The sequence below is a fragment of the Eschrichtius robustus genome, chromosome 20 (genome assembly GCF_028021215.1).
Source record: "Eschrichtius robustus isolate mEscRob2 chromosome 20, mEscRob2.pri, whole genome shotgun sequence".
NCBI lineage: Eukaryota > Metazoa > Chordata > Mammalia > Artiodactyla > Eschrichtiidae > Eschrichtius > Eschrichtius robustus.
In genome coordinates, this window is record NC_090843.1 from 22,245,424 (window position 1) to 22,262,058 (window position 16,635).

Consider the following 16,635-nt stretch of genomic DNA (forward strand, 5'->3'; position numbering starts at 1 on the left):
TCATTGAGTCCAGTGATCAGACAGCAGTCAAACCTTTTTTACTTTATTGTACAAAAAAAGGGAAAACAAAACTTCCACAGTTGGCCTTCAGCTTAGGCAGACACCTCTAAGCCATTCCCTCCCACCTCCCATGATGCAAATTCAAGTTGCAGTTGTTGTTGAAACCTACAAAAACACTTCTTAAATATTAGGAAAAAAAACGGGGTCGGGGGGAGTGAGGGTCCTCCCACCCCAGCCATCCCATCCCAGTGCCAAAATGCACCGAGTCACCTCTCACAGCACTAACTCCCCCACCACCACAGCCCTGTTCGTACTGTAAGAATTTTTCAATTTTTAAAACAGGAAAAAAAAAGTGCCCCAAAGTTGTTTTTAAATGAAAACACATTCCGCTAAAACACAACAGCGCAGGGGTACTCAGGGTAATGGGGTTCTTTGCAGGGGCTCTTGGGAAGAAATAGAACCTACGGACCCCTGTACCTAATTCCAGGATCAGGACAAAGGGGAGTAGGAGTGGGGAGTGTCCCTCCCTAGCCACCCCCCCCACCCCAGCACCATGGCTAAGGCAAAGCAGATGGTCTGCCTTCCTCTGGGAAGGGGACCTACCTTTTCCATCCCACCTCCTAGGTAGAGTTCCCATTCTTCCCCATCCCTTGGCTTTCATTCAGAGGGGAAGGTGGAAATGCACAAAGCCCCAATTAAATAGGTCACTGATGTGATTGTTTTTTTAAAAGAAGAGAGAAGCCAAAATTTAATAAAAAACAAACCAACAAAAATTAAACCCACAGAGGCAAGGTGGCTTGGCTTATGAAGAATCTAGGAATCAGGGTACCAAAATGAGGGGGATGGCTGGGAAGGTTTAGGAGGACAGCTGCAAAAGCAGCTTTTGCGGACCTCTTCCCCAGCTGTGGATTTGGGGAGGTGGGGCGGGGAAGGGAGCACACCTGAGAAATCAAAGGAAACAGGCGTGGGGTAGCTGGAGGATATGCAGGGGGAAAGACAGGAGGGATGTGTAAGTTAAGAGCTTCCAACACATTTCTTGAAGGCCAGGTTCAGAGCCCAGGGTGGCTGGGTGACCCCTCAGATGAGCTGCAGAGGCCTTTCCCACCAAATCAAAGCTTTAAGGTTCACCTGGTCTGTTCCCCCTCCCCACAGTCCTGCTGGATACTGGAGACTAGCAGTAGCTCCAATGACCCTGACAGAGGGAAAACAGTATAGGAAACATCATAGTGGCTTCAGTACACCCCCCAAATTGAATTAGAGATCAAGCAAAGCAGAAGATATGGAGAAAGGGGCCACCCCACCCTATCCCCAGCAGGATCAATGTCTCCCAGGCCCTCACCAACCCTTTTACCAGCTTCACAGACTGAGGTGGGCGCCCGCTTCCCTCTTACACGCACAAATGCACATGTGCCTTTGCACACATCCACAGGTGCACCCATGCTATGTATAGGCCACACACGCGCACGCACGCGCACACACACACACGCGCACATACGCTTTTCCATACGCATCAAGACTGTTTTAAAAAAGTCCCAAACCTACCCTCTAAACCCTCCCTCTCCCAGAAATGACAACAGAGACGGCAGCCGAGGTCGGTAGGAAACGTCTCGTTGACAGCTCAGAGCTTAAAAAAAAAAAATATATACACATATATAAAAAACACTTCTGCCCCCTCCCCGCCCCCCCCCCCCCCCCCCCCCCCGTGAGTGGGTCCAGGCAGCTCCTTCCCGCAGGGGGCAGGAGAGGGCCATGGGGCAGTGCCTATTTTCCCATAGGCGCCCGCCCTCCTCTCCCATGTTCCCTGCCTCCAGTTCCAACGTAGGGGTCCAGGCTGCAAGCCCCTCTGGAAAGAAAGGGGTCTTCCCCAAGCTTCCACCCTCCTGTGGGTCGGGCTGCAGGTGTAGGGGGCCTCACTGAACTCTCTGGGATGCCCCCCATCCCACTCCCAGGTCCATTGTCCATGCCGGAACCGCAGGTGCAGAGGGGGGTGGGCTGGGCCGGTCCAGTGGTGGCTCAGTCTGACGGTTGTGCTCCCTGGAGGGCCCCCCAGGGCTGATGTCTCTGAGGCCGAAGAGTTCTGGCCTGGGCGCCTCCAGTGCCTCCCCGCCACCGTATTTTGTTTAAAAAAAAAAAAAAAAAGGAAAGAAAGAAAGTGGGGGAGGCCAAGGGGCAGGGGACAGAACATGGGGGAGAAACAAAGGTGGTCAGTCGGGGAGGGGAGCCCCGGGTGGGGCTGAGCCTCAGTTGGAGTCAGAGTCCGAGGAGTCCCCCGAGGAGGAGGAGCTGGAGCTGCTGCCCTCGGACTCGTTGTCCTCATCCTCATCATCGTCCTCGTCATCGTCCTCGTCGTCGTCGTCCTCCTCATTCTGCGAGGCAAGGCATGTGCAGTCACCAGGTGGCCATCCTGGCAGGGCCCCGCTCTCCCCTCCCACCGTGCCCCACCCATCCCACCTCATCCCCATCCTCGCTCTCATCCTCGCTGCTGGATTCGGAGGAGTCCCCGCCGTCCTCAGAGGAGTCCCCGTTCTCATCATCTTCCTCCTCCTCATCCTCCTCATCCTCATCTTCATCCTCTTCATCGTCATCCTCAGACTCCTGGGAGGGATGGAGGCACATCAGTGGTCCCTGCCACACCACTCCAGGCACCTCGGACCCCCGCTCCCGGTCCCCTTTCTGAGAGGGGCTCCTTACCGACTTAGACTGCAGGGTAGTCCGGCTGGACTTGGGGTTCGGGCCTCGCAGCTTGGTCATGCTCTTACGTTTCTGTAGGAGAGGATGGGGACGTGGGCAAAGGGAGCAGCCATGAGTTCCAAACATCCCCCCACAAGTTCCCTCCTTATCCCAACACCAGCCCGCTCCCAGACTCACATTAGAGATGTACTCTTTATATGCTGCACGGTCCTGGGGAGACAGACTCTGGGGGAGACAGAGAAGGAGGTGAGGGTTGGAACACGACCCAAACTACTGCTGACTGAGCATGCTGGCCAACTGCCAGGCAGTGGGCTGAGCACTGACTGCCATCCCACCTTCGCCCGTCCCAGTCTCCCCATACGTTGGGTCACTGCAGAGAACCCCAGGGACCTGAGAACACAGCTCAGTGTTTCTGCTTAAGATGCCCTGAAGCCTTTCCTAAGCTACCCTGTCCTAAGACTGTTGGTTTTCATGTCTGTCCTGTTGCTCTACCCGAATGGAGGCTCCAGAGTCAGGGGCTTCCTCAACTCAGAGAAGCCCCACACGATGACTTCCATAGCCTGGCTGCATCACTCCTCCCCAGAAGCCAAGTCCAGAGCCACTGCCAACGCAGTCTGGGGCTCACCGAACTTCTCAAACACTTCAACCCTGCTAATTCCCTGGGTCCTTGGCCAACCTGCCTGGGTGGCTGGGGAGGACATCAGTGACTCTCCCCACTTTACAGATCTGACTGCTCAAGCAAGGCACAGAAGGGAAGCTCAGAGGCTAGGGGCTGAGCCAGAGTCTAGGAAAGGTCCCCCGGTCCCAGCTGGAGGGAGGAAAAGCAGTCTGATTGGGGTTTTCCCACTCACTAGCTGTATGACCTTGGCTAAGTTACTTAACCTCTCTGAGCCTTGGTTTCCTTATCTTTGATAGTAATCATTACCCTGAAGGACTGCTGGGACACTGAATGAAATCACGAATGCAGACCAGCCAGCACGATGCTTCCGTCTTCCTTCCTAGGGTCCCCCGGCCCTCTCACCTTGACCCAGAGGTCCAGGTGCACTTTGTACTGCTTCTGCTGCTCCTCGGCCTGCTTTTTGTAGTGCTCCTTCTGGCTCTGGGAGATGCGCTGCCAGCGGCTGCCAATCTCCACCATGCGCTCCTTCAGTGGCAGGTGGTTCAGCTGCCCGTTGGACAGAAGCTCCTGGGAGAACTTCTGGTAACCGTTCCTGGGAGGCGGGGGTGTTGCAGGGAAGGTCAGGAGACCAACCAAGCAGCCCTCCTGCCCTGACCCTCCCCATCCCTAGGGTGGACTCCCGCCCCCAGACTCACATGGGAGGCTTCTTGGGTTCTCCCTGGAACTTCATCTTTTTGGATGAGTTTGCAGCAGCCGGGGGTGCCCGCCTCTCACTCAGCTCTCTCTATGGGGACACCCGGAAAGGTCACACTCATCCTCCCGCCTGCCCCATGCCATCAGTCCTTAGCTGATTCTCCTTTTATGTGCCAGGAAGGAGGAGAAACTGAGGCACAGCCAGGGAGCAACTTTGTAACAACTCACACCTGTGTCAGACAGGCACTGCCGACTGAAAGCGCTTTCATAATTGCACTCACACGACTAGTATCACTGCCGTCGTTTTAGTGATGCATCACTGAGGCTCACAGAAGGAAGTTAAGAGACTTACTTAGGGTCACACAACCCAAGCTGGGACTTCTGGCTCCAAGTCCCACGCAGTGAGGAAATGCCCACCCCGGAGGGTGCTCCTGAGTTTTAAGTGGAGAGAGGCGGCCCCAGCTCCATCCTGCCCCACCGTGCTAACCAGAAGCCCTCTTTCTACCTCATATCGCTTTTGGTCTTCGGCCGCCTTCTTAATCCACATTAGTTTCTCCTTCTTTTCCATGTTGTTCCAAGTCATCTCCATGGCTTTCAAGGCCTTCTCCCGGTCGTTCTGGGGACAGACAGGGGTGTCAGCTGTGGGAAGGGTCACCTAGGGCTGGAGCGGGTTTCAATGGGCGGTGGCAGAACAACCCCTTTCCTATGAAATTAATAATAAAGCAACTACTTTTCCAGAAAAAAAAAGAGAAAGAAAAAGAAAACGGAAAAATAAAGCAGAAAAACAACAACAACACACACACATACACACACACACAAACCAAAAGAAAGAAAAAGAAAATAAAGAAAAAAACCCCCAAAACAGCCCCTTTCCCACTGCCTGCCACCTTGAAGCGGGCCAGGTAGTCGCCGATGACACTCTGTTGCCAGATCTCCTCGGCTCTTTTGGGCGACTCTGGCAGCTTGCCTGGCTTCCTCTCTGACTGGGCCTTCAGTGCTGCCTCCCGGGCCTTGTACTTGGCCTGCGGAGGGGCGGCAGAGGCGTCAGCCTTCCGGCCACCCCCAGGGGGCGCACGTGGCTCGTCCAGCAGTTGAAGGCTCTCCCTGCCACCGGCAAGGGTGGGGTGAGCAGAGGCGTGGGCCGGTGCAGATGTCTCCTGCCAGTGGCTCAAGCTGCCCAGCGGCCCGGCTCCCCAAGGAGCCCCCAGCCCACAGCTGACCGCTTCCCGCCTTCCGGCTCGCTGGGTTCCCAGCCCCACCATCTGCGCCCAGGCACCCGTGCGGCTCACACCCCACACACACCTGGGGCAGGGTGAGGAAGTACAGCTAGCCCCCAGGGGAGAAGCAGCCCAGACTCTGCCCGGCAGCCCCTCGGGTCTGGCAAGCCTGACCTTTTTCTTCTCTGACAGGTCATTCCACATGCGGGCCAGCAGGCGGGTCAGCTCGCTCTCTGAAAGCTCAGGCCGCTCCTCCTGCAGCTGCCGCCGCTTTTCTTCCGAGAAGATGAACATGGCTGACACGGGCCTCTTGGGCTTCTCTGAGCCACCCTTGTAGATGTGCAAAGAGGGTCGGGATCCACGGGGTGCTCACGGGGAGCCCCGCCTCCGCGCCCCCCCCCCCAGGACCTGCTTGGTCGTGCCCCCTGCCCACCTTGCCCCCTTCCTGGGAGGGCTTCTTGGAGGCTGGACTGGTGGCTTGCTTCTTGTTGATGTTCAACATCTTCTCCTCCCCCAGCACCCGCTGCTGCTCCTCCTCAGGCAGGCTCTGGGTGGGGAGAGAGGGCAGCACAGGGTTGAATGTCTGGTCCCCAGGCTGCTTCCTGGTTGTCTTAAGGGCGTTGCTCACCAATCCCCCGGCCTCTCTCTGCCCACTGTCCTCCCGAAAGGAACACTCACCTCTAGAAAACGGAGCAGTTCCACCTCATAATCCTTCTTTTTCTGGGAAAGGAAGGGGAGTCAGGGTCAGCATGGGGGCAGCCTCACTGGAGACCCTCCCATGCTCGGGGGACAAACAGTAGCCCTCAGCAGACCTTCCAGAGCCTGGACAGGGCCTAGTCTCCCTCCATAGATGGTAAGCGCGAGGCCCGAGAATCTGCCTGGATCAGCCCAGATGCTAAACCTAGTACAACACCATGTCTGAAGCAGGTGCCCAGGGGTCAGACCTCATGCTTCAAACCCCCAAGGTTCTCCAGGAGTCCTCCCTCTGCAGGGCTGGCTCCTGCCACGGCTCACCTGGTCGCACTTCTTGTGGTAGGCATCCTTCTCCTTCTGGGAGAGCAGCTTCCACTGCTGGCTGCACAGCACCATGCGCTCCGTGCTGGGCACATCCTTCATGTTGGCCATCAGCTCTGCGCAGTACAGCGAGTAGCTGTTCCTGTCACGACCAGCAGCGAGGGAGGAGCGGCCCTGTGAGCGAGCTGGGAGGCCCAGGGCGGCAGCCCCCTCACCTGCAGAGCCTGGGCTGAGGCCCTCCCCCAGCCCGGCTCCCTAGCTGCCCACCCGCCCCAGGGCAGCGCTCACGGAGGTGGCTTGGTGGGTCGCCCGTCAAACTTGTCCTTGAGCTGGCGTTCGGCCTTGGTGAGGGTGGACTTGGTGATGCCCTCCTCACTGATGTTGAGCTCGGGGTGCTTCTGGATATAGTCACGCATAATCTCCTGCAGGGTGAGGCGGGGGGGATGGAGGGCAACGGGGTGTGGGGTTAGCCGGGGCCGGGGGGGTGGGGGAGAGCCGCTGGGAAGGGGAGGCAGGGAGCAAAGCTGGGGGTTGGCCGTGTGTCTGCTGTGTCACACGAGACGTGGTGCCCTGCCCTGCCCTAGCCTGAGATCTCATGGGGGGGGGGCGGGGCGGGGAAGGTAGGGGCAGAGGTGAGGGGCCCAGGAGGCCCCTCCCTCAGCGGTAGGACGGGGAGAGACTGCCTGCCGCAGAGTGCGGAGGCCGCAGAGTCAGAGGGCAGAGGCTCGTGAAGAGCCGGGCGGGGAGGAGCGCAGCGGAAGCCTAACCTCGTACTCCTTCCGCTGCTCCAGGGCCTTATGAATCCATTTCAGCCTCTTTTTGTCCGAGAGCTGAGACCACTGCTTCCCCAGGGAGTCCTTCACCTCCTTCGTAGTGGCCTGCAAACCAAAAGCCGTCAGACACACACAGGCAGCCAGGGGCAGGGGGGAGGGGAAGGGGAGGGGGACACAGAGGCCCCCGCCCCCTCAGGCCACAGGAGGTCACAAGAGTGTCCCCCACAGGCCAGGAGGGGAAGGCAGAGAGGCGGCGGGGAGGGGGGCGGGGCGGGGGGTCCCGCCTGGGTGCAAGGGGACAGGCTCACACACGCACACATGCACACACTCGCACGCCAGCTGGCCCAGGCCCTGTCCATGCAGCCCACCCCTGGGGAGGGGCCTCCTCTCCTGCTCCCCTGCACCGTGCCCAGCCGACCTGGCGCGGCTCCCCCTTGCCACTACTGTGCGCCCTCCCTGCCACCCCTTGGCCGGACACTCACATCTGGCCGCACTTTGAGGTACACCTTCTTCTCGTGGGTGTACCACAGCTGCTGGGGGGTTTTGGGCTTCTCAGGGATGTCCGACTTCTTGGCATTCTGGATTAGGTCTGGGTGATCCTCCCTAGCCAGGGCACGGGGAGCAACAGTCAGTGGGGGGAGGGGGATCCTGCCAGGGCAGACCCAAGCTAGCTGCCCCACCCACCAAGGCTCCTTGGCCTATCAGCTGGGGCCTAGTGGGACAGCAGTTGCCTGCCGGTCCCTCCCCTTGAGCCTGAGCCACTAGGGTCTACAGGTGACCCATCCATCTTCCGTGCCTCAAGTGCCAGGCTCTGGTCATTGCTACCCTCTCCTGCCGCACCCAGCGCCCTGTGGCCCTCCTCTGGGCTCCACTGCCTTACCTGAATCGGGCGAGGTTTCGCTCAAACTCCTGTTTCTCCCTCTGGAAGTCCTGAATATATTTCATCTGGGGGGAGGAGGTGACGGGGTCATCCACAACCCAAGGCCTGAGCTACAAAACCCACTAAGTCCTCCTTGCTAGCTATTTTGCCTCCCAGTTGGTGATGTGTACAGAGGATGTCATGAGCAGGAAAGGGATGGCGGTCTGCTTTCCAGTGGGCTGGGGATGGGGGACTCAACCGTAGCCCAGACAGTGGGAGCTACAGGGGTCTCCCAGAACACATCCTACATCCTATCCCCTCCCTTTAAGAAAGGGAAAGAGTCCGAGGAAGGGGACATGGCATTATCCAGTCACACAGTAAGCAGCGACAGGGCTGGGACTCCCCGCAACACTACCCCTCTGCCTTTCCGGAACGCCACGACACTCCCAGTGAGAGTCAGAAGATGTAGGCCTTGCCCCCGTCGCGCTCTCCTCCTGTGTCTGTGGCAGCTAATACTAATCTGCCCCCTCATAGGTGGCCCACAGGGCAAGTGGCAGGCTGAGTCCTGCTTCCAAAGGGAGATCGCAATGAAGGGAACCCAGAGTGAATCCTTGCAGCCCAAATCACATCTTAATAGATCTGTCTCCTGTATCTGGATTTTTTCCCCCCATCTGCTACCTTTGGGTCCCTGGCTGTCCTTGGCAATCCTGACATCATCCCCACCCCCACCCCCTTCCTCAGTCATTGCCACCTTCCCTGCCTCTGATCCCTTCTTCCAGGCTCTTGGCTCTTTGGCTCCTTGAGCCCTCCCTCCCCCAGCCCCGTCATACTCCTTTGCTGCTTGGCTTCCCTTCCTTCGCCTGCACCGGCTTCTATCAGCCTGGTCCTCCCTTCCCACCATCCCACCTCCATCCCAGTATCCTTCCTGCCTCTCCACACCCCTCACTCTGACTTCCTTTCCAACCTGTCTCTTTCCCTTCCTCATCTACATCCTGTCCTGGCTCCCACTCAATGTCCATCTTTCCTTTATGCCTCTTCTTCCCAGATTCACAAACGAGTTAGCACTGGAGGAGGCCAGGGGCTCAAGCTGATTGAGCCCAACCCCTGCCTCTCATCAGGCGCAAGAAGTGAGGCAGCTCCACTTCCCTCCGAGGTTCCCGCAGAAAACCGGGAGCAGAACCCAGCCTCCTCAGCCCCAGTCGCAGCCCTCCTCATACAAAACAGCCGGAAGGCACCACCCAGATCAGGCTCACTTTTAGAGCCGGAAGGCACCACCCAGATCAGGCTCACTCTCCACACCTCAGATCAAGATCAGGCCCGAAGGACTGAAGTAACTTACCGAAGGGCACATGCACAGCGATTCAGTGGTAGCCAGGAGAACAGGCCCAAGGCCTGTGTCCCCTAGGCCGGCACTCTGTCCACTCTACCACGGAGTTTCTTCTATCCCTCCCTGAACCTGAGACCCTCTGCCTCTCCCTCCCACCCCGTGGAAATGTCTCGGTGTTATGTGTACAGTCAGTTCTGTGCCGGCCCCATCGCAGGGGTCAAGAATAGCTCCAAAGATTCATACTCCGGCTTGGCTCAAGCAGTAGTTGCAGACAGCCGGATCTACCCAGCCAAGCTAGCTCCTCTTCTGGGTACAGAACCAGGCCACGTGAGCCCGAAGCCAGGGTGCGCAGACCAGGAAGAGGGCTACTCCCAGTGCTGGTGCCCTCCCGAGAGCTGGCTGCCTGCAACTCTGTGTCCTCTCCCAGCAAATAAATGTGCCCTCTTGTCTCTCCTGGTGCCCCTTGCCAACATCTCTCCCTGGCTCCATCTCACCATGCAGCATCTCCTTTTGTGTCTCTCTCCCCACCCCATCTCACTCGTGTCCCAGCTGCAATGCTTTGCTGTCTATCTCTGCAAGGTACTGCATGATCTCACTGTGCTGTGTCCACCCCTGCCTGGGAGGCTGGGCAGCCCCTGCCCAAGGTTAACGGGCTTGAGGGTTTGGGAGAGCGTGAGGCCACGAGGGACAATGTGTGCAAGGGGAAGCCCGCCCACGTAACCTGTGGATGTGGCAGTGAGAAAAGCACTAGGCAGGGAGCCTGAGCACTAAACCGGAGTCCTGGAACACGATACCCTCCTGCACCCCAGTTCATTGCCCACAAAATCAGGATAACCCAGTCTCCCGGGGTTACCTCTACAAGCATCAAACGAGACCATGTGGGGAAATATCAGAAGTGAACAGCTCTGCAGGCCTAACAGTGAGGACGTGTGTGTGAAAGAACACTACGGGTTTTGCCTGCCTCAGTCAGGGTTACACCTGCAGCAGTGCCCACGCCTGAGAGTGTGTGGGCCTGGGAGAGGGTGATCGGGTGTGGCTGCCCAAGGCCCTACCCTGCTCAGCTGACCCACCCACGCCCCTGATGCCAGGTCCCTTGGTCTAAGCCCTCACCACCCCCGACAGATGACCTACACCATACCAGCTGCTCCCGGCCCCTTCCCTCCCTGCACCTTAGTCCCCCTCCCCCCACCTTCTTCTTCTCTGGCAGCTCTTTGTATTTCTTGGACAGAATCTTGGTCAGGTCCAGGTTGCTCATCTCGGGGTGGAGTTTTGCGTACTTGGCCCGCTTCTCCATGAAAAAGCGGAAATAAGGGGTCAGGGGCTTCTTTGGGAAGTCCGGGTGTTTCTGGAAGGAGGGACAAGGACATGGTCAAGGTGAGACACTGTCCGTTCTTTGGACCTTGCCTCTCCAAACCTTTGTGCTCCTTCTCCTGGAAACTCACCTTGAGTTTTTTGCCTTTGTAAGGATTTTTAACATGTTCCTGAGCATCGAGGATCAATTCTGTCAACGTACGGAACTTCCTCACCTGGAGGAAGAAGGGAGGTGAGTGGAAGGGGAAGTTCCGAAGAGGGGGACACCACCCAGGAACGAAGCCTTGTTTCCCAATTGGCCTTCTCTACTTTCCACTAGACTGAAGTTATCAAAGGAGGAGGGCAGGGGCTGACAGTGACACAACTCAGGCAGCCCTGACCCCCAGGCAGACGCCCAGGCACTGGTCTGTGCTTACTGCAGAGGCCCAGGCAGTCAGTACACAGCACAGGACAGCAACAAGGCGACCACCTGACCTCGAAATGGTTGTCCATGTCAGCTGTTCAATCCCCAGAACAGCTCAGGCAACAGATTCTCTAAGACGGTAAGTATTCAAGGCCACACAGCTAGAAAGTGGCAGAAATGAGAAGTCTTGGTCAGTGCTGTCAACCGTGCCACCTCCCGAAATGCACAAGGGCGACCACAAGAGCACCTTGCCTAGCCTCTTTCCTTCCTGTTTATAGATTTCTGTTCCATCTCCTCCACCAGGAAGGTTGAGGCAAGGGTAAGTGTAGATGTGTGTTTGAATGTGTCAGGAAGGGGGTGGGGGGATCCTTTACCTCGTTAGAAATCTCCACCCATTTGAGCTTGCACATGTCTCCAGAAAAGTCTTTAAATGCTACTTTTTCCCAGTCCATATGTGACTCGGTGGTTTTGAACTTGGAGCTGTCATTGGATGGAAGGTTGTTCTTCATGCATTCCAGCAAAGTCAGCATGTCTTCCTGGGACCAGCGGTCTGGGGAAGGGTAAGAAAAGCCATCATGCCCGGCTCATGCCAGCCCCCATCTGCTCCCCAGTCCTTAAGCACTCAACCCTTCCTTCCCAGAGCATCCCAGACCCTGATTATTTCCCATCTGAAGGCATACACAAGACATGGCCTGGCCTTAAGGAAAAGCCATGGCCATACAGATTAGAGCGGGGACTCCAGTCCAGACAGCATCAGGCCTAGAAAACCGGACTTGGACTCAAGTCTGGCTTACTTCAAAGCTATTATCATTTCTAACATGCCAGCCTGACATGGGTTACAATTTACTGTAGTGAAGTGGGGGGAAAGGAAGCTACAGTGATTTGGGACACTGTTGGAGAACAGCTAGCTTATCGGAGAAGGAAGGGAAGGAGGGAGGCAACACATCTAAACGTGAGGCTAAATTCAATCCAAGTTCTAGGTGGCTACCCTAAATGTGCAGACTGAGGGAGGGGTGTGGGCAGTAAGGAGAACCCATGCTGATGATGTTTCTCTCCAGCACAGCTAGAAACTAACATTAGAGGCATGAGTATTCCACCATCCTACCCCTCCTCTCAAAGAGGACCAAAGGAGAATTTGGGTAAAACAATGGTAGAACCATACAGGGCAGCTGTGAGGCAAGGCAGGCAGGTGGGCAAACGCTCCCAGGGCCCTGCTCCAGGGAGACACCGCCCCTCCGCCCCCTCCCCTAGAATTCTGAGTTGTCTTCTCAGTCCAACTCCCCATGGAGGCAAAAAACGGAGTCTGGACCAGCTATTTCCAGCCACTGAAAGGTAGCTCCAGTGAGGCCTCTCTGGAGGGTGGCTACCCTGAGCTAGGAGGACAGCTATCCAAGGCTAGGAGTCAAAAGGGCTCTTGTATTTACATCTGGTAACCTGGGCCAGGGTTTCCACAGATGGGTCACATGAACCCATAATCCTCTCTCCTCTCAATGTCCCACAGGCATTGCCAGATGCTCAGATTCATCCTACCCCCTGCCACCCTACACACTGGATCCCCACTGGGTGGGGTAGGGTGTAGTTATTTATCTTTGAGACCTCAAGCCATCAAAACACCCTTTCTCTCCAACCTGCCTCACCAAAAACTGTCCTCTTAATAACAATAAAGAACCTGAAAAGCCTCCCCAATCCTTCTCATCTCCCCCTTCCTCCACATTCCTCATCTTCCCTCCCTTTCCAGGACACTGTTGGGGACACACTAGAGCTGACGGGGAACCCCAGAAGGAAGACTTGCATATGCCTCCTTCTCCCCCTCTGACGTGGGGTAATGGAGTGTGAAAAATACAGTTTATAGGTTCAAGGCCAAATAATTTGGGTTTAGCCAAACCCCCAGTGTAAGGGATGTTTGACACTCAAGCCGCTCCCTCCCATATCATTTCAGAGAATGCAGACTGGAGAAAACTTTTAGAAGGGGAGTGGGCCTTGCAGACCTACGTGAGAAAAGAGGATTTAAGTTAAAGAGGCCTGAGGGTCGGGGCTCCTACCTTGGCCTTTGGGGGCGGCCATTTCCAGGTCTGTGGGGCAGTCGGCTTCTCCGTTCATTCTCCAGCCGTCCAGCCACCTCCTCGGTCGTGCTGGCCAGGCAAGCCGGGGTCAAAGCCACCTCACCCTTTAGAAGAGACACGAGTCCCCACTCAGGCGGGCTGAGAGGTGGGGGACTGTCTATCCCTCCCTCCCCCAAAGGGGAGGGGGACACAAGCCCACACTCTCAGAGACCCAGCCAAGACTCTAGGAGGCTTAATGAGTTGGTGGGGGTGGGAGTGCGCTCCTCCTCTACCTCCTAACTCCACCCCCCCCGCCCCCCAGCCCCTACAGCCCCGCTCCTCGGCGTGCGCCCTCCCCTGCCCACGCGAGAGACTGCTCCCTGCTCCCGCGTGCAGCTATAGCACCCGCCCTCCGCCCTCCTTCCCCCACCCCGGCCAAAAAAAAAAAAAAAAAAAAACCACTCCTCCTCTTCTGTGCGCCCCGCCCCGGGGAGGCCCCAGGCTGGAGGGCGGGGGAGGAGGAAGGGCGGGTAAAGGGCGCGCGCGGCCGCGGAAGCGGGCACGCGCTGTAGTCTCCTCCTCCCGCTCCCCCCGATCGGTTCCCCCCGCCTCCGCAACCCGGCGGGGACCCGGACGCAGCGCAGCCGCCGCCGGCCCAGGAGCTCAGCGGCCGCACCGCCCCCGGGGACCGGATCCGGATTCCCGCCGCCCTCCCCCTCGGGCTCCCGACGCCGTCCCCGCCCGCCTGGGCGGGCGAGCAGCCGGAGAGAAGCGGCCTGGCCTGCCCCCCGCCCCCGAGCCACCCACCCCGGCCAGAGGCGCCGCCACCGCCCAGCCACCCCGACGCGCACGGAGGAGCCCGGCGCAGAGGCGCGACCACGGCGGGAACCGCCGCCTCCTCCCCCGAGCCTGCGGCCCAGCCCCGCCGGCGCCCCCGCCCCGGCCTCCGGGGAGCCGAGCCAAGGAGAGGGCGGGAGGACGGCGGCCGGCAGGCGGGGGAGCAGCGCTCACCGGCCCCGCCGCCCCCTCCGGCGGCCGGAGAGAACTGCGCCTGCCGGCTCGGAGAAGCGCGGGCTCCTCCGCCTGCGGCCGGGGCTCGGCTCGGGCCTCGCTTCCTGCCCTCCCCTCCCCCGGTTCTCGGCGTCCTCTCCAGTGCCCTGGTCCTCTCTCGCCCAGTTCCCTGCCCGGAGGTCGCCCCGGGTCTCCCCCGGGTGTCCACCGCACCCACGGCTCGCGCCCCGACCCCGGCGCGCGTCCTCAGCCGCCTCGGTTACCCGGCGCAGCGCGGCCTCCGGACTTCCCGCTCCGGCGGCTCCCTCCCCGGCTCTGAGCGGCGGCGCCCTCCCCCGCTCGGCCGGGCACAGCCGCAGCTCCCTCCCGCGGCGGCAGCGGCTCCTCCTCCGGGCGCGGCGGCGGCGGCGCTGGGGCGGCGGCTGCTGCTGCTGCTGTGGCGGCGGCGGCTGTGGCTGCTGCCTGCTGCTCCTCGCGGCGAAAAGCACAAAGCACAGCGCCCTCCGCCTGCAGGCAGCCCGCCCGCCGCCCGCCCGCCGGCCCCGGCCTCAGCTCGCACACCCCCCGCCGCCGCCGCAGCCTCCGCCGCCGGAGCGGGGAGGAGGAGGGAGAAAGGAGGAGGAGCGGGAGGGGGGGGCGGGAGAAGCGGGGCAGCGAGCGCGTCCTTCCCCGTAGAGCGCACACCGACCCCCGGGGAGCGAGCGCCAGCCCGCCCGCCTCGCCGGCTCCGCTCCCTCCCACAGCCTGCCCGGGCGGGCTCCGCGGGGGGCAGCTGGGAGGAGGGGCGGGAGCTGGGGGGACCCGGGCGGCCGAGGCGGAGGGAAGGAAGGAGGGGAGGGGGGTGGTGGTGGTGGTGGTGGTGGTAGTGGTGGTGGCGGCGGCGGCGGCGGCTGCCGCCGGGGAGGGGGGGGCCGGGGCAGGGAGACACGCAGCCGCCCGGATGGCGGCGGGGCTCGGAGCCGAGGCAGGCGGGCGGGCGGGCGCCGAGAGCGACCTCGCCAGACCCGCGGGGGAACTAGCAGGCTCGGCCGGCGCGGGAGGGAGGGCGCGAGGTGCGGCCGCAGAGAGGGTGCCCGGAGGGCCCCCAGGCGGCCGTGGAGGCTCAGGGGTCGGCTGCAGCCCTGCTCCGGAGCTCTCTCCCCAGTCTTCCCAGCTCAGATTCGGGCTTCCACTCCAGCTCTCATACGCTCCCCTCGCCCGCCTCGCTGAGCGGGCGGTCCGCGCCCACCCTTATCCCCGGAGCGTAGCCACCGGCTCGGGGCGCACGCACGCCGATCGCGGCGCCAGGCTTCGGCGTCTGACTCGCGGTCTCCTAGCTGCCAAGCAGCACACACGCGAAACTTTAAAAAAAATTATCCCTACAAAATATCCTTGCAAATTAAAAAAAAAAAAGTCTCCTTTGCTCCTTAAACCCCGCAAACGGCGAGGGGCGACGGGCTCCGGCGGAGGAGCCTCTCTGGGAGCTGGTTCAATCCAGCCCGGCATGGCTCCCCAGGCCTGCCCGGGCGCATGGAGATCGGCGCCGCCGCCACTCTCAGCAACCCCTCTCCCCCGAAATCGGCGGCGCCGGGGCTCACTTACCGAGCGTGTGAATGGGAGCGCGAGCCAGGGGCACCTTAGGGGTGCGGCGGGCCGAAGAGCCGAGCCGCAGCTCCGCCGCAGCCGACGCCGGGGCAGCAAGTCGCCAGACAAAGCCCGAGATGGCGAAGCGGAGCGACGGCTAATGGCGAGCCCCACGCGCCGCGCTCCGCCCGCCCCGCTCCGCCCGCCCGCCCGCCCGCCTCGGCGCAGCGCAGCGCCGCTCCGAGCGCTCGCCCGTCAGAGCCGCCTCGGCGCCGCCGCCGCCTCCCGGGCCACCCGGGCCTCGCCTGGCCCCTCCGCCTCCTCCGGGCGGCTTAGCCTCACCCCTTCCCTCCCACCGCGCTGGGGGCTGCACGAAAATAAAAAAAAAAAAGAAAAGGAAAAATGCATTTTTTTTTTTTCCTTTGGTAGGGCGGGCGTGTTGAGACTTTCGGGTCTTTTTGCCCCCAGCTCGCACTCACCTGCGGAGCCGCCGGGAGGGCTGGGGGTGGGCGCGCGGGGCTGGAGCCGGCGAGCGCGGGTTGAAAGCTAGCCAAGCTCTGCAGCGCCCGACCCGGGCGTATACGCCGCCGCCAGTCCCCGCAGAGAAATCGTCCTCCTACCCCCGCCTCCATCGCTCTGCGTTTCTCTTCCAATCAGCCGATCGCTTGGCGGCTCCTCCATTCTCCGGCCAAGCCCGCTGCCTAGAGCGAGCTCCACTCCTCCATCTGCTCGCCCGGCTCCTCGCTCCCCTGCCGCGGCCGGCGAGACGACGTGGGGACGGAGGGGGATTTGCGAGGGAACCTGCGGCTTCCCGGTCCCATTGCTCCCTCCCCGCTGCCTCCTGCCTCCTGCTTCTCTCCTGCGTCTTTCCAACTCTCCCCTGTCGCCACTGGTGTGTGTCTGAGTGTGTGCGCGCTTCTTTTTTTTTTTTTTATTGCTCTTTGCTTTTGCAACCCTGGAGCCAAAGGGGGGGGGGATAGAAAGGGGGGGGGTGTTACCAAAAAGAAAAAAAAAAAGCAAGCAAAAAGCTCTTAGGTTTGTAACACATTGGAAAACCGGGGGAGTACCCCGCCTCGTCCGATCTCGGTGCCCCGCGAGGGCCTTCCGGGTTT

At 60.2% G+C, this 16,635-nt stretch overlaps 1 protein-coding gene across 5 annotated transcripts; it reads right to left on the reverse strand.

The window, feature by feature from the left end:
• Positions 1-1,705: 1,705 nt before the first annotated feature.
• On the reverse strand, positions 1,706-16,080 carry UBTF (upstream binding transcription factor). 5 transcript variants are annotated; one of them, XM_068530605.1, is made up of 21 exons: positions 16,003-16,080; positions 12,950-13,074; positions 11,282-11,457; positions 10,636-10,719; positions 10,383-10,538; positions 7,888-7,952; positions 7,490-7,610; positions 7,002-7,112; positions 6,523-6,656; positions 6,235-6,376; positions 5,899-5,940; positions 5,654-5,767; positions 5,395-5,550; positions 4,891-5,025; positions 4,509-4,619; positions 4,006-4,094; positions 3,713-3,902; positions 2,869-2,916; positions 2,692-2,763; positions 2,452-2,595; positions 1,706-2,366 (listed from the first exon to the last, which is right to left on the reverse strand). In XM_068530605.1, the coding sequence occupies exons 2-21, from the start codon at positions 13,005-13,007 to the stop codon at positions 2,241-2,243; spliced, it is 2,274 nt and encodes a 757-aa protein (XP_068386706.1). In that variant the 5' UTR covers positions 13,008-13,074; positions 16,003-16,080; the 3' UTR covers positions 1,706-2,240. The 5 variants fall into 5 exon arrangements, with proteins under 5 accessions (XP_068386706.1, XP_068386704.1, XP_068386703.1 ...); XM_068530603.1 differs by lacking the exon at positions 16,003-16,080 and adding an exon at positions 15,542-15,701; XM_068530602.1 differs by lacking the exon at positions 16,003-16,080 and adding an exon at positions 14,224-14,682.
• Positions 16,081-16,635: the final 555 nt, after the last annotated feature.